At 35.4% G+C, this 17,576-nt stretch overlaps 1 protein-coding gene across 1 annotated transcript; it reads right to left on the bottom strand.

Annotated features, from left to right (window-relative positions):
* Window positions 1–1,382: 1,382 nt before the first annotated feature.
* LOC140805997 (uncharacterized) lies at window positions 1,383–1,814 on the bottom strand. Its single transcript, XM_073162416.1, has one exon. It carries the CDS (start codon window positions 1,812–1,814, stop codon window positions 1,383–1,385), a length of 432 nt encoding a protein of 143 aa, XP_073018517.1.
* Between the last annotated feature and the right edge of the window lie 15,762 nt (window positions 1,815–17,576).

Below are 17,576 nucleotides of genomic sequence, written 5' to 3'. Positions count from 1 at the left end.
ATTTGGCTTAAGAATGCCACTCTGTCAAGCCAGAACTGGCACTTGCTGAACTTGGCACACAGCCGTCTATCCTGTAGAGTCTGCAGTACTATCTTCAGATGCTGACTGTGCTCCTCTCTACTCTTCGAATAGATCAGGATATCGTCAATGAAAACTATGACGAACTGATCCAAGAGGCTGAAACACCCGATTCATGAGGTCCATGAAGATCGTTGGCACGTTCGTCAAGCCAAAGGGCATCACCATAAAATCATAGTGCCCATAACACGTCCAAATTCTGTCTTAAGCACGTCGGTCTCTCTCACCTTCAGTTGATGGTATCCAGATCGGAGATTTTTCTTCGAGAACACTGATGCTCCCTGAAACTGATCAAACAAATCCTCGATCCTCGGCAACGAATACTTATTCTTAACTGCCTCTGTTCAGCTCCCTGAAGTCAATGCACAATCGCATGCTGCCATCCTTTTTCTTGACAAACAGTACTGGCGCGCCCCATTGAGAAAAGATATGGCGAATGAATCCTGAATCAATCGCCACTGGTATGATTCCTAGTCGCTTTACGAAAGATTCAAATATAAACTAATGTGTAGCCCCTGAATCTAGCAATGCATGCATAGCTACACCTGAAATATATATCCTCCATGCGACAGAACATACCATCAAATCTAATCGTGTTGAAACTTAAAAATTTTCTTACCAGCAATTAACCCAAAATCCTCAAAATTCATTGAATTAACCCCATCCATTCCTCGAAAATTTTGAAATTAACCCCCAAAAATCTTTAAATTTGCATTTTAGCCCCTAAAGTTTCGAAAATCACAATTTTGCCCTTCAAAAATTTTGAATTTATCCTATATAATTCTCAATTCATGTAATTAAATCCTTAATCCAAACTAGTTAGAGAATTCATCCTAATTCTTCTATGTTTTCAATCCCATAATTTAATTCTTATAACAAATAATTAATCCAGTGCAATCAAAGCGGTAAACATAAAAACTCAATGAAATGGTTACCGGTGATCAAAGTAGAATCTGGCTCTGCCTCAGCCTCCTCGGCATGCATCAGATATGCCCTGTCGGTAGTGGGACCCTTTTTATGAGGGCAATCTGCCGCCTTGTGTCCTTCATGTTTGCATACAAAGCATCTGAAGGTGCCCCAAATGAATTTGTCATAGTGATATTTGTTGCACTGCTTGCATGGCGGTCCTCCCTCCGGCCTGGGAGCCCCTGGTGCCTGAGGTGGCCACTACTATCCCGGCCCCCTATACTGTCCTGAGGTTTCTGCTGCCCCGTATACTGCTTCTTCTATGGCTGTGAACTATACTGGGCCTGATGCCGTTTCCTCTACATCTCGAAGTCTATGTCCTGCAGAGCCTGCTCCGCCTAAAAAGCGCAGGCGGTGGCCTCATCATATCCCGCCGGCCTCATCAGCTTAACATCCCGGTGAAGGGTGGGTCTCAGTCTGTCCATGAAATGCCTCAGCTTCTGGGCGGCATCCCTGGCGATAATGGGCATGAAATGGCAGCCCCTGTCAAATTTCCTGATGAATTCTGCCACAGAAGAATCCCTCTGGCGGAGACTCATAAACTCCCTCGTTAGGCGGCCCCTGACATTAGCTAGGTAAAACTTTCCATAAAACATCTCCTTGAACTTGTCCCAAGTGAGAGTAGTCAAATTGACTGCATGGACGGCTCCCTCCCACCATAGGGACGCATCATCTCTCAGCATATAAATGGCGCACCTAACCCGATCGCCATCTCTCATCTGTAGGTATTCAAAGTGCAGCTCCAGCGATCTAACCCATCCCTCTGCCATGAAAGGGTCAGTGGTACCCCCGAACTCCTTCCGGTTGAGCCGTCTAAACTGCTCATAGATATCGATCTATGGTTGGGGTGCCTGCTAGGCCTCCTCCATCAATCTAGCTATCCCCTCTAGTACTCGGGTAGCTGTGTCCCCTGGCGGCGGCGGCGGTGGTGGTGGAGGAGGGCCTTTGCCGCCTCCAGTAATGTCATCCTAACGATCTGTACTAGGAGCACGTCTAGGAGGCATGATATCTGAATATAGTCCAAATTTTAAACGTAACCCATCAAGCAATTTAATCTAGTTTTTTTAAAAATAAAAAGTCCTTAAAGCATAAAAGTAGCTAATCATGCGCTGAATATCGTCGCAAAATATATACCTTGTCAACATGCAGGTGATAGAAGTAAATCATTTAAAACATAAAAGTTGACAAACTTGAGGCTTGAAGACTGAGCTGCAGAAACTGGCGGTGGCACAACCCTATACAAGACCATTTCTCTGATACTAATTGAAACGTCTACTAATTTAAATGCTGCAATTTTAATTTTTTTTGTAAAGCTCACATTTTGAAAATAAACACTTAAATAATTTGCATGCATGCGACCCACTAAAGAAAAATAACATTTAAAATAATCGTAAACATTTGACAATTTAAAAGAAATGATATAGTTTAAAATGATCGGACTCATCCAAGTAAGTAATTGAAAGCATGAGCAAAATAAATGCTAGTAATCATCAGTGTATCGAAACCAGTGTAAAAATATCCATGTCCTCTCATCTCTCCTAAAATCGTGAAGTGCGGAAAAGTTTGGTCCTCGGATCGTGCGTACATCCAGGCCTGCCTACTCAGAGTTCAGCACCTCCAGTACCCTCAAAATCTTTCTCACCTGTATCAGTCACACCTAGTGAGTCTAGAGACTCAACACACCTGTCCCAATATAACGAATACATATACAAAACAAGCAGCAGTGAAAAATACGTTAATCAACATACATTTCATGTCTGCGGTAAAATCGTATGCATAATCGTGACCTGTCAAAACATGTGGTAATCATAGCACATATCATCGTAAAAATATATATGTATTAATTTTCTTAATTTGAATTTCGTTCGTCAACTGTGACTTTCGTATTATCATGTCATTCGATGGATCGATCCACGTGTAACCGAGGTACCCGGCGGCAGAGGCATCAGCGACTGCATTACCTGTCCACTGAGCCCCAACCTTTCGTGTCATCGTGTTAGTCACAACCAAATCTCATCCTTCAAAACCGAGTCATCATATTCACCACTTAAATAAAAGCATGCATATACATAATTTTTCTTTCAAACCAAGCAAGCAACATGTTTATCATATTTGCGTAAAAATCATATACATAATGCACAAACATTTAAAAACATGATAAGTTTGGGCTCAGGGCGCTGCCAGAACAAAAACTCACCCTAGGGTGCAAAATGACCATTTTGCCCCTAGAAACCCAAAATGACCATTTTACCCTGGGACCTCGAAATTTCGACCCGAAGTTTGCCAAACTCTTCAAAACATCCCATAACCTATTAAAATTATTTCTTAGACGTAAACTCGAGCACGTTTCAAAACTTAATCGATTCGTTTTAAAAATTGGACTGCAATCCCAAATTTAACCTAAATCGAACCGAAACTTAACCAAGATTTTCCCAAACTCTTACCACGCCTACAACACATCCTAGAAGGCCCTAAACCTCAAAACGAGACTCTCTAACCATCGAAAAAAATCCCTGAAAAGCTGCTGGAATCTTGCACCTTCCTAATTACCAACCCTAATGCGTTCACCTTCCAACAATCACGACGCTAGCCTACCCACGATGGTACCAGTCACGAATCAGAATACTCTAGACCTAGAACAGACCCTACTAGACCTACTTGATCCACGGTCACAGCCCCATGTAGCCTACACAATGGCCATGATCGCTAAAACCCAAAACCTCTTCACTTGAGCTTCACTCCTGAAAGCGTGCGGCCGGCCATTCGGGTGGTTCCAGCGGTGGTTTGCCCTCCCTTGGCCGTGACTTAGACCCACCAGGGTCTGGTCCAAGCTTTGGTTCAGCCTTTGCACCACCCGTTCCACCCCATACCCGAACCACAGCCCCATCGTAGCATACCCACGCCCACACCTCACGACCCTTGCACAAACTCGGCTTCCCCTTGACCAAGCCCCAATTCCATCCTAACCATCCCTCCCTCCTTGACATATACAGCCCCTCATGACCCTCATCATCAGCCCCTTACACAAAGAAACAAAACATGAGATGCCATAAAGTGATACATTCATGAACCGAAACAAAACAAACCATGGAAGCTTGGTCCTGCACCGCCGAACGAAATATACATATACATCACACATATCAACATAAATACATATGAATGATGCAAAAATAAGATTACAGTGCGTGCATTGGATTTATTTGAACGAAAACTTGGAGAAAACACACGTCGGGGAGTCACCGGAGAAGCGGACATGATCTTTTCTTGAAGGGGAGAGGGTGGCCGAAGGTTTGCTGGTGTTTTTATCAAAAAAAGCTGCTGCACTAAGGGGGGTGGATGGCTGCTCACTTAGGTTTAGGTTTAGGTTTAACTTAGGGTATTATTTAAAGGGGTAAACACATGATAATGGGCCCTTAATTGCATTACAAAATTTGAAAGAAGGTCTTGAGCCCACTAAGCTTAAAAATAGGCCCATTGAACCGAAACACACTCCTGAAAAATATTTCGTTTAGGTAAGTTTTTGAAAATACTGCCCGAGCTCCCAAAAAGTCCTCCGATTCGATAAAATTTGCGTACTAGATAAAAATAAAATCATGCGGGTAAAAATACCCAAAAAGCACATTTTTGAAAAATACACATAAAAACACTCCACCGTGATTAATAAAAATTAATGCCTTCATAAAATAATTTTTCTGATAAATCCCGGTCTCCGATCCTCGTTCGAGCGCGAAATACATCTAGAATCCCTAATGCAAGAACTTTTAAAATACCATGAAATAAAGCACTATCATGCAATAATTATGCATCAAATGCATAGAAAAAAATAAACATATATTACGATTAAAACCCTAGATTGCATGCATTTAGGTTACGTAGATTAAATTTCCTGGACCTTACACATATTATGCTGAAGAAATGCAAGGTCCATGGGTTTTCACGTGCACCCCCAGCTCAGCCTACTCTGTATTCAGCGCCTCCAATCTCCTCCTCCACATGATCATCTGCATCAATCACACCTATTGAGCCTTGTTGCGACTCTGATTGTTGCACTCCCAAGAGCAGGTTGTCCACAAGTAGTATAATTCGGTGAGTCCGATATTGTATCCACAGGGAAGCTAAGGTAATTACAAGTCCACTACAATGTCTTTTTGTTTTGTTTTGTTTTTGTTTCTTTTTAATTTTAATTGTTTGAATCTTTAATGAGTAAATTTTAATTGTTCAAATTTTAATTTAAGTGGTTGAGATTAAAGGATCCACTCTTGGTATTTTAATAAAGTTAACATTAACGAACAATATTGAAATCCACTTAATAAAATTGTTCCAATATATTAAATAATCATATTTATATTATGTTATATATTATTATCTTATAAGTATATAATATATACCAAAACTTATAAATGTGGTCAAGTATTTATTTTGCTATATATATTTGTAAACACTAAATCAAGGTTCCCACTTTAAATGGTTGGTAAAACCAAACTAACATTTAAATGGTACCAAGAAATTAATATTATGATATATTTATATATAGTAAATCAAGGTTCCCATTTTAAATGGTTGGTAATACAAAACTAACATTTAAATGGTACCCAGAAATTAATATTATAATATATTCATATATAATAAATCAAGGCATCCACTTTAAATGGTTGGTAATACCAAACTAACATTTAAATGGTTCCAAGAATTTAGTGTAACATATAGCAACAATAAATCAAAACTCCCACTTATAAGTAGGGTATAAAAATACTTAAAGAAATAAATATAACATAAACAATAAATAATGATTAAATAAAATAAAACATAGATTCTTACCTTTTAGTAACCTTATTATCATGCCAAGAGTTTCACCTTTTCATCTCAACTTTAGGAAGTTAGCTATTCATTATTCAAAGTATAAAATTTTGAATATGAAATTATCATGCTAATTATATTTAAATGAAGAAATAAAGGAAAAATATAGAGAGAAATATTATGAACTCAAAGTTTTGTTCATAGAATGAGGGATATCTCAATACATTACAATGCACCCCTATTTATAGCCAAATTTGGGGAGACAACCACAAATAAAATATTTTTTTTTACACAAAAGTCTTCATTGGTGTTCCAAGATATTATATTATATTACACATCACTTTTTAAAATCTTCTTCTCCGAATTTGCTTCTTTACATAAAAAGAAACATGTTGATAATTGAGTTGTCTAGTTGTGATATTTTTTTCAAACCATTTGACCAAGCAATTTGAGAGATATGGTCAAAATACTAGAGCATGGTAAAACTGTCACTCCTTTGGTAACTTTATTTGTTGCTTAATTTGATCCCACTTGTGAGAAGATTTTTATCTCATGCTTGCCATCAATATTGTATATATTAACATCAACTTTCTACAGGTCCAGGAATCATCTTAATCTCATTCGAAACTCCAAGTTTATTCTTGTTTTATCGAACTTGTAAAAATAGTAAAAACTTGTAATTACACAACAACTTATATTTTATACAATTTATTATAAAACATATAATATTTAAACATTTAATAAAACAAAAACTATATATTTATATTATAAAACATTTAATTAATGTACAATTTTTATGTTTATCACACCTCCCAACCAGATTATTGCTAGTCCCTAGCAATTTAAGCGTTAATAGCAATACAAAACATATTGATTAATTTAAATAGAAATGTAATCAGAACTATCTAAGTGTTTAAATTAAATTTGAAAACTGTCAAAGTTATATCAATATCATCATAATTATAATTTATGAAATAATTTGAGATGATCAATTCAAAGCTTATTTCAGGTAGTTAAATGTACACGGCCTTCAGAAATTCCTAGTAAGAGTCTCAACTCCATATCCTCACAGGTTAATAAATGTTTCAATTTATGGAAACGATTTGTCTCATAGAGTTGGAATACAGATAAATGCTCTGAAAAATGGTTTACAGAATGTAGACAGACAGACGAGCCAAACTAATTAAAAGATAGAAAATCCACTTATTCAAAATCTAGTTGTTCTTATTATATATTTTTTTCCTGATATATTTTTTTCTTTTTTTCATAACATCAAGGAATCAGACTAAGTTTATGCTTCTTGACCACATATTTATTTAATTTGTACAATAAATTTCTCTCTTTCTTTTTTTTTTGAGAGATATATGGGTCGTAGCATATAACTTAAAAATTACATAGATCTTCAATATCTTTCTTTTTGTATTTATATGCTCTTTTTTTTTCAGGAAATATCATTTTTTTTTCAAAATAAGAACTCAAGATCTAAACAATAGATAGTCTCTCTCATGATCAATAAAGGCTCGAAAGCTGTTTTCTCAGTCCTCTCCACTCACTCACAAAATATGTGTGAGTTTAAAATTTTAGGCACTCTTATAAGGTATATCTTGGGCTATATACTTTAATACCTGATTTTATCACAATGGTTAATCACTCAAAAAGATTTCATAAATCATATTTTTATATTGATCAGAATATTAAAATTGACTTTTTTTTTCAAATAAAAATTAAACATCCTTAGATAGATTAATACATTTTCTAATTTAAACCTTTCAAATATGTAATGTATGATATTTATGCAAAAATTACAAAGATACAAGCAATAAACATGATTTTATTATAAAATAATATATATATTTATATATATTTTTTTTAATTTTTTTTTATAAGTTTGTTCTCCCCCAATCAGAATATGAAATTGTCCCTAATGTCAAAATAACTATTAATAAAGAGTACATAATGAAAGAGATATCACCTGGAATTTTATTGAAGATAACAAACTGAAACAAACGCAAACCAATCCACGACTTTTGAATCAATGATCCAACTTTCTTTTCTTACTGCTTGATTGCGACCAATTGATCTTTGTTATCATCGGATCATGCTTATGAACAAAAGCTTCCAAATTATCAATTAATTGGTCGGCAGTCAAAGCACAGATGAGCATCCGTCGTGAATTTTCTAAAATGAAATTTTGTTCCACAGCTTTATCAAGAAATGTCAACAAACTGTCATAATAATTATTGATATTCAACAAGCCCACAGGTTTATTATAGATATTAAGTTGTGCCCAAGAAATAGTGTGAAAAATTTATTCTAATGCACCAAAACCACCTGGTAGTGCGATAAAAGCATCAGAATTTTCAATCATTTGAGTGATTCTTTCATACATAGAAGAAACTTTTAATTCCTCCCCAATCATAACACCTGTAATATTTCCTTCAGCTAAAGCTGTAGGAATAATACCCAAAACCTGACTACCTCCAAGATGAGCAGATGTTGAAACAGATCCCATTAACCCAATATTACCTCCCCCATATACCAAGTGAATTTTTCTCTCAGCCAATATCTTTCCAAGATTATTCGCTGCTTCTACAAACACTTCATTTTTTCCAGGACTCGACCCACAAAATACACAAATATTTTTCAATGTTTGTGCAGAGGATCCAGCCATGTTTTTACTTTCTTTTTTTTCTGCGAAAATAGAGAGAAAGATGAGAGATTTTATAGGGCTAATATGTTATCATGACAAAACTATGGGTCACAGCTGTAAACAGAATAAATAATAAAAACAATAATGACACACATGCATATAAACAGTAGTGTGATTGTGGCTCACAATTTTCCTCTGGTTTTACGTCCAGAAACGGCTTCAACGCCTTCTATGAGTCGAGGATATGCTTCCCATCCAATTTTCTTATAAATTGGCAAACAGGATCTTTTTTAGTCGGATTCCCAAGACTATGACGCTCATCTTGGAATTGTTTCCATAAACGGAGAAGTTCAATATGCACATGTCCACTAGAATGCGTCTCAAGAGTCAATAAGATGTTATCTAAAGACTCCTTACTCAGCCCATTCTTAATGAAACCAATTTTATCTTCTCTGTTATTGGAAACACATCCCAAAGATCTGCATCGTTTGTCACAAGTCCATCTCGCACACTTATGACAAACCCCTAAACTTTCGGCCCTTCGTTTTTTCGTATAAGTGCTTTTTCCTAATCCAGGCAAATACCGAATGAGCAATGATTGTGGAACTTCTCCTCCTAATCAGACCTTAGCTTCTATTACAAGACGATATCTTCTGGAATTCTTTTTGTATTAGCAATCTCAATCTTTCACATCTTCCTGCATAAATTTTTCTTAGAACATTTTCAGAAACAGAGGGAAAATATTTACAAATTTTTGAGAGAATTTAATCTATTTTGAAAAGAAAAGAAATGATTTTTTTTTAATTTTTATATCAGAAATTGTGGGAAACTGATTTAACCGACTATGAGAGTCACGGAGTACTGTTATCCGCCATTTAACCGGGAAATAAAAAGATTAAAAAAACCTGAAATAAAAAATAACAAAATTAAATGCAACATAAAAATTTAAAGATCAGAAAGGGAAATAAACTCTTCTTGAAAGATTTCATTTTCCAAAAATGGTTTAAGCCTTTGTCCATTCCCTTTAAAAACATCACCATTTTTAGGATTTTCAATATCCACAGCATCATAAGGATGTACATGCTTTACAACATATGTGTAAGGCCCGAGATAATAAAGATGATATTATTTTAATCCGAGAGTATATAATTTGAAACTTTTGGAGTGTTGAATTATATTCCAAGATGTTTGCAATTATTTAGGATTGAAATTGAATTAAAAAGAGTTTTGAGGACCAAATTGCAAATAGTGAAGACTTCAGGGGCTAAAGTGCAATTAATGGGGAATTGCCACTTGTCTTGCCATGCACTTAAATGACAAACTCCTTCATTTTATTTCAGCATTTTCAAGGAAGGAACCGAGACTCCATGGCTTAATTTCTCCAATTTCTTTGAATATCTTAGAAATTTGATTTTACGAGATCCGTCTATCAGAATTTAAATCCGGACACGGTACCGAACTCCTCTCGACACGGACTACTACTGGACGTAAGTTTTATTGAGTTTTGGTATCATTTGAAAATAGGATGTTGTTAGAATTTGATATAATTCATATATGATGTTCTGGACATGTTAGACATCGTAGAATCGAAGTCAGATCAGAAAACGGATTGATTCTGGAATTGATATGATTTTCTGATTATATTAATCGAAATTGAATAGATTTGGATTATAGACTGATTACAAATCGTATCGAATATGGGTTATGATTTGTAATTAATATCTGGTGATATGGTATTGACGGGAATACTGAGATTGTGCCGTTATGCCGCTGATTTGAGTTAATTCAGATTAATCAGATTCAGAGTTGAATTGAGAATGGAATATTGATATTATGATTCTCGATATATCGTTTCAGATTTAAAGAGACAGTCTTGAGTTCAGAACTGATATTGATATTGTGCCTGTTTTATATTGTCATTTCCAGATTGAGAATGGACCGAGATAGAGTCGGGACTTCTTCTTCTTCTGAGCGAGAAGATAAAGGTATAAATTAATGTTGAGTTGGGATTGCACAACTCGAGGGAGGTTTGACTCGAGTTTCCCTAAATCACATACTTTACCTTATTGCATTGATATTTGCATTAAGTTGATTGATGTACTTGTTCTCTTGATATTAGATGACAGGTATTAGACGAGTTATCTTGTGACAGAAGTGCCGGATAGTGGTGGTATCGCCACGGCACATTGCACGATGTCTCAAGCTAGGATATTGGCGATAGAGCTACAATCCTTGACGGTTAGGTCAGGACACTGGATGTTTGGTTATATCGAGTAATGGAATCTATTACGGAATTCGATATAGGAACACCATATTTGGTTATATCGAGTAAAGGGTATTGGAATTCTTCTATTACGGAATTCGATATAGGAATACCAGGGCACTGGTTATATCGAGTAATAGAGATTATGGTTCCATCCTTTACGGAATTCGATATAGGAATACCACATCTGGAAACCGGGATCCCTAGACTAGGATTGAGTCTAGTCTAAAACGTAGAGTCACGAGCTTGAGTGACAGTTATATTGATTGATATTGATTGATGTTGATTATGTTCCTGAATATGGTTCATGTCCTTTTATGTTCCTGATATTGGTACATATTTAGAATAGAAATTATTCTTGATACTGATCATGTTCCAGATGTTGGTCCATGTTTAGAATAGAAGTTATTCTTGAGATTGATTATGTTCCTGATATTGGTACATGTTTAGAATAGGAATTATTCTTGATATTGATTTATGTTCCTGATATTGGTACATGCCGAGAATAGGATTTATTCTAGATATTGAATTATGTTCCTGATTAGGGTACATGTTTAGAATATGATTTATTCTTGTTATTGATTTATATCATGATGTTGATATAGGATATGATTTTTGTTATATGCTCTTATATGATTTATATGATTGCATGTATACATGATTTATACTGGGATATTTATATCTCACCGGAGTTATCCGGCTGTTGTCTTGTTTGTATGTGTGCATGGCAACAGGTGGGCTAGAATCAGGGTCGTGAAGAGAATGAGGCTGGACTAGATAGCGTGGAGATCCGGGCTTCAGAAGCAACTTAGGATTCATTACTGATATGTAGTTGAACCTAGTTGAATTATGGTAGATCCTACAATAATTGTATATTATGTATGTTATGTAATTTGAATTTAATTACATTATGTTTCCGCTGTGTATTTTAGAAAAAAATAAAAATAAAAATTTAGACCCTGTTTATTATGAATGATTAAATATTCCTAAAGATGATTAAAGAATGGATTAGCGTCCGGGTCCCCACAACAGGTGGTATCAGAGCTGTAGGTCCTTGAACTGTAGGTTCCTTAGCACTGAGATAGAAAAGAGTGAGCGGGGTAGAATGTGTTTTCTTTCCTGCTTTTGATTGCTAGCATGTGATATAGTATTATGTTGATTTACATTGAGTATGCTAGCATGCCAGCATGTTTTATTGCGTTTAAATGTACGTTACCTGAACGTCTGAATTGATATGGTAATATATCTGCTTTGAAAATGAATCAGAACCAATTCTTGATCAGAAGGTAAGCTGATCATAAAGGGATTGGGATTGATTATCTCTTGTGATTACTGATTCTTGTGATCATCAGATATACATCGTAGAAGATTTTCAGAAAGGGGTAGTACTTCGTCTGATCAGATAGATGTATCAGAGACTCCGATGGAATTAAAATTGAAAGAGTTTCAATTATTTCAGCCGCCGATTCTGAGTGGTATCGGGACGTTTGAAGAGTATTAGAACTGGTTTGATGACATAGAAATACTGTTCGATTTACTTAATTGTACCGATGAACAGAGAATTACACTGGTATTCCCTCAGTTACGAGAAGATGTCAGAAGTTGGTGGATTACAACCAAAGGAGTACTAGAACTGAGAGGTTCTCGAGGATTTCAGGGAGCTAGATCATCTGGATATGGTGATCAAGGAACAGACCCAGGACCCACTTGATGATATAGTGGCAGGTATTGTTCCTCTATGATTATGATGCATATGTATTGATATATACTAATGCAATCATTATGATTATCCTTGATTGGGTGGCACTGATATATGCTTTACCTGTTGGTTTTGTATCTACTGTAGCATTGCTTCTTTACCTTTTGGAGAAAGAATTTGATATCAGTGATATTCTGTGGGATATGATATACTACAGTAAGTTGAAAATGAGATTGAATTAGACTAGATTGTACTTGTATTGTCTGATGATGACTGCATAATGGATATTGATATATTGAACAAGTACATAGCTATGATAGATTCTTGCCAGGAGATGGTAAGATTCGGACCTGAAATGGCCAAGGAATAAATGATATACGGTAAGGATTCTTGATTTTGAATTCCTTGATATCTTTATTGTTTATGATTCGATGATTATCGAAAGGAATGGAGTAATTCCTTATGTATTCAGTTGATGACTGAAGCTGAGCCTATCATGAATTGATTTACTAATAGCAAGAGGTTTGCTATAGTCTTTCAGATGAGATTGCATGGTTGTCCTGGATTAGGAAGAATGATTTCAGCCTTGATTTGATACCAGGTATTGGTTTCATTTTAGAATTTCTTATAGACTGATACTGATTGAACTGAAAGAATTGAGATATCAGTTGAAAGATTTATTGCCTGGGAGTTAGAGTTACATTTGAATATATGTTTCTCTGGAAAATACTTCAGTTCCAATGATGGATTGATAAATCCTGTGTTCAGCAATATTCTGAAGACATTATGCTCGTTTTATCTATGACCTTTTGATATATTCGCAGCGTATGATTGAATTGAATATTCTGGGAACTGTGATTGTGGTATACAGAATTGTTCGGATATGAATCTCGATTGTGACAGATTGTACTCAGAGTCTATGATATCTGAAAATAGTATACTGACTGAATTATAGTACTGTTGAGACAGGGATCAGTGACTGAGAATGACATTGAATATGGTAGAATTTCCGAGATGTCAGAAATGTCAGAGATTGTGTCTTATGCAGTCATTAGATCAGCATTGTGTACTGATATTCTGAATCTGATATGGTATTATTATCACTCTGAGTCTGTGTTTAATATCGATTGTTATGAACCGTTGAGGTTATATACAGTTCAGTCGAGTCAGAACTGATTTTGAAGATTAAAACAGTTCAGAAGTTGAATCAGACTGTTCAGAACTTGATTTTGATAGTTAGAACAGTGTGTCAGAGCCGAATACCAGGTAGGTAATATTTTATTTTATATGATTAGCTGATTTGTTTGTGTCAGATATTCGGATTTGAATGGCAGGTATTGTCAGATGCACACAGTAGTAGATTCAGTACTGTTCTGGTAACAGGAAATGTGTGATAATTCGAATGGACAGTTTTGATATAAACAGATGAAATCAGTTATGTCAGAATTTATATTGAAATGTCTAAATCGTTGACTGATGAAGACAGGAAGATAGAAACCAGGAGATTGGTTATATCGATTATTGATTCTTAAATAGAAATGGGAGTACATTTCTATGGATCTGATGATGGAATTACCGAAATCTTGCCAAGACTGTACCAGGATGTGGTTCTGATTGAACGATTGTCAAATCTGCATATGTTATATTGTACAGGATGACGTACAGATATGACTAGACGACTAAGAAGTATGTCAGAAACGGGGGTCAGATGGTATTGAATGCCAAAGTTGATTTTATTAGACTGTGATATTCGTTTGATTTTGTACTTTTGGCTGAGTGTACAGCATGATTGTTCATCTATGATTTATAGATTGACAGATAGTCGAAGTGAACTATCTAGGTACTGGAGGATATCCAGGACATGTGGTGCTGTATTTTAGCACTAATTGACATGATTCATTGTCGCTTGTGAATTATTGTACAATAATAGCTATTAGATGAGTATCGAAATAGCTCTAGTCAAGGTATTGTACAGTGAGAACTGCTATTTTCCTTCGTATGGGAATGATATTGCAGTAATGCTTGAGGGCAGATTTGTTAAGATCAGAAATCTGATAAGGAAAAGGAGACTGAATCAGAAGAAATGAGGATAGCTCATAATGCATAGACTAATAAGCCAACGTCGGACGATGACTGTTGATATTTGAAACCGAAGATTGAATATATCTTTGACTGGGTTTAACAGATTTGGTAACAGATGATGATATTAAATTATTATGGAACTGTTGCACTGGTGATTGGTATATACGGATGTTGTATAGCCATTGTTCTGAGGTTGATTCTATCACGAGTGATTTCGTGGATATGAGTTTATTGCAGTTTTGTATATCTCCTTCTTATATCTGATTTGAGATATGACATGATTATCTATATTCCACGAATTGATTGATTGTGATTTCGAGGACGAAATCGTATCTTAGAGGGGGAGAAATGTAAGGCCCGAGATAATAAAGATGATATTATTTTAATCCGAGAGTATATAATTGGAAACTTTTGGAGTGTTGAATTATATTCCAAGATGTTTGCAATTATTTAGGATTGAAATTGAATTAAAAAGAGTTTTGAGGACCAAATTGCAAATAGTGAAGACTTCAGGGGCTAAAGTGCAATTAATGGGGAATTGCCACTTGTCTTGCCATGCACTTAAATGACAAACTCCTTCATTTTATTTCAGCATTTTCAAGGAAGGAACCGAGACTCCATGGCTTAATTTCTCCAATTTCTTTGAATATCTTAGAAATTTGATTTTACGAGATCCGTCTATCAGAATTTAAATCCGGACACGGTACCGAACTCCTCTCGACACGGACTACTACTGGACGTAAGTTTTATTGAGTTTTGGTATCATTTGAAAATAGGATGTTGTTAGAATTTGATATAATTCATATATGATGTTCTGGACATGTTAGACATCGTAGAATCGAAGTCAGATCAGAAAACGGATTGATTCTGGAATTGATATGATTTTCTGATTATATTAATCGAAATTGAATAGATTTGGATTATAGACTGATTACAAATCGTATCGAATATGGGTTATGATTTGTAATTAATATCTGGTGATATGGTATTGACGGGAATACTGAGATTGTGCCGTTATGCCGCTGATTTGAGTTAATTCAGATTAATCAGATTCAGAGTTGAATTGAGAATGGAATATTGATATTATGATTCTCGATATATCGTTTCAGATTTAAAGAGACAGTCTTGAGTTCAGAACTGATATTGATATTGTGCCTGTTTTATATTGTCATTTCCAGATTGAGAATGGACCGAGATAGAGTCGGGACTTCTTCTTCTTCTGAGCGAGAAGATAAAGGTATAAATTAATGTTGAGTTGGGATTGCACAACTCGAGGGAGGTTTGACTCGAGTTTCCCTAAATCACATACTTTACCTTATTGCATTGATATTTGCATTAAGTTGATTGATGTACTTGTTCTCTTGATATTAGATGACAGGTATTAGACGAGTTATCTTGTGACAGAAGTGCCGGATAGTGGTGGTATCGCCACGGCACATTGCACGATGTCTCAAGCTAGGATATTGGCGATAGAGCTACAATCCTTGACGGTTAGGTCAGGACACTGGATGTTTGGTTATATCGAGTAATGGAATCTATTACGGAATTCGATATAGGAACACCATATTTGGTTATATCGAGTAAAGGGTATTGGAATTCTTCTATTACGGAATTCGATATAGGAATACCAGGGCACTGGTTATATCGAGTAATAGAGATTATGGTTCCATCCTTTACGGAATTCGATATAGGAATACCACATCTGGAAACCGGGATCCCTAGACTAGGATTGAGTCTAGTCTAAAACGTAGAGTCACGAGCTTGAGTGACAGTTATATTGATTGATATTGATTGATGTTGATTATGTTCCTGAATATGGTTCATGTCCTTTTATGTTCCTGATATTGGTACATATTTAGAATAGAAATTATTCTTGATACTGATCATGTTCCAGATGTTGGTCCATGTTTAGAATAGAAGTTATTCTTGAGATTGATTATGTTCCTGATATTGGTACATGTTTAGAATAGGAATTATTCTTGATATTGATTTATGTTCCTGATATTGGTACATGCCGAGAATAGGATTTATTCTAGATATTGAATTATGTTCCTGATTAGGGTACATGTTTAGAATATGATTTATTCTTGTTATTGATTTATATCATGATGTTGATATAGGATATGATTTTTGTTATATGCTCTTATATGATTTATATGATTGCATGTATACATGATTTATACTGGGATATTTATATCTCACCGGAGTTATCCGGCTGTTGTCTTGTTTGTATGTGTGCATGGCAACAGGTGGGCTAGAATCAGGGTCGTGAAGAGAATGAGGCTGGACTAGATAGCGTGGAGATCCGGGCTTCAGAAGCAACTTAGGATTCAGTACTGATATGTAGTTGAACCTAGTTGAATTATGGTAGATCCTACAATAATTGTATATTATGTATGTTATGTAATTTGAATTTAATTACATTATGTTTCCGCTGTGTATTTTAGAAAAAAATAAAAATAAAAATTTAGACCCTGTTTATTATGAATGATTAAATATTCCTAAAGATGATTAAGGAATGGATTAGCGTCCGGGTCCCCACAATATGGGCCTGTCCATCTTGATCGTAATTTTCCTGAGAATATGTGAAGTCGAGAATTATAAAGCAAAACTTTTTTACCAATCTCAAAAGATTTTCTAAGAATTGTTTTATCATGAAATGACTTGATTTTTGCTTTATAAATCCTTGAATTCTCATACGCGTAATTTCTGAGTTCATCAAGTTCATTAATTTGCAATTTACGCAATTTGTTGGCATCATCCATGCTTGAATTTAAAGTTTTGATCGCCCAATAAGCTTTATGTTCCAATTCCACAGGCAAATGACAATGTTTTCCATAAACCAACCTATAGGGAGACATATTCAATGATGTTTTAAAAGCTGTTCGATATGCCCAAAGTGCATCACTAAGTCGTAGAGACCAATCTTTTCTATTTGAGTTAACAATTTTTTCCAAAATTTGCTTTATCTCCCTATTAGCTAATTCAACTTGTCCATTGGTTTGAGGGTGATAAGGAGTAGTTACTTTATGAGTAATACC

This window comes from Primulina eburnea, chromosome 1 (genome assembly GCF_022965805.1).
Source record: "Primulina eburnea isolate SZY01 chromosome 1, ASM2296580v1, whole genome shotgun sequence".
NCBI classification, from domain to species: Eukaryota; Viridiplantae; Streptophyta; class Magnoliopsida; order Lamiales; family Gesneriaceae; genus Primulina; species Primulina eburnea.
The sequence above is the reverse complement of the archived record's forward strand: the minus strand, read 5'-3'. Positions and strand labels throughout refer to the sequence as shown.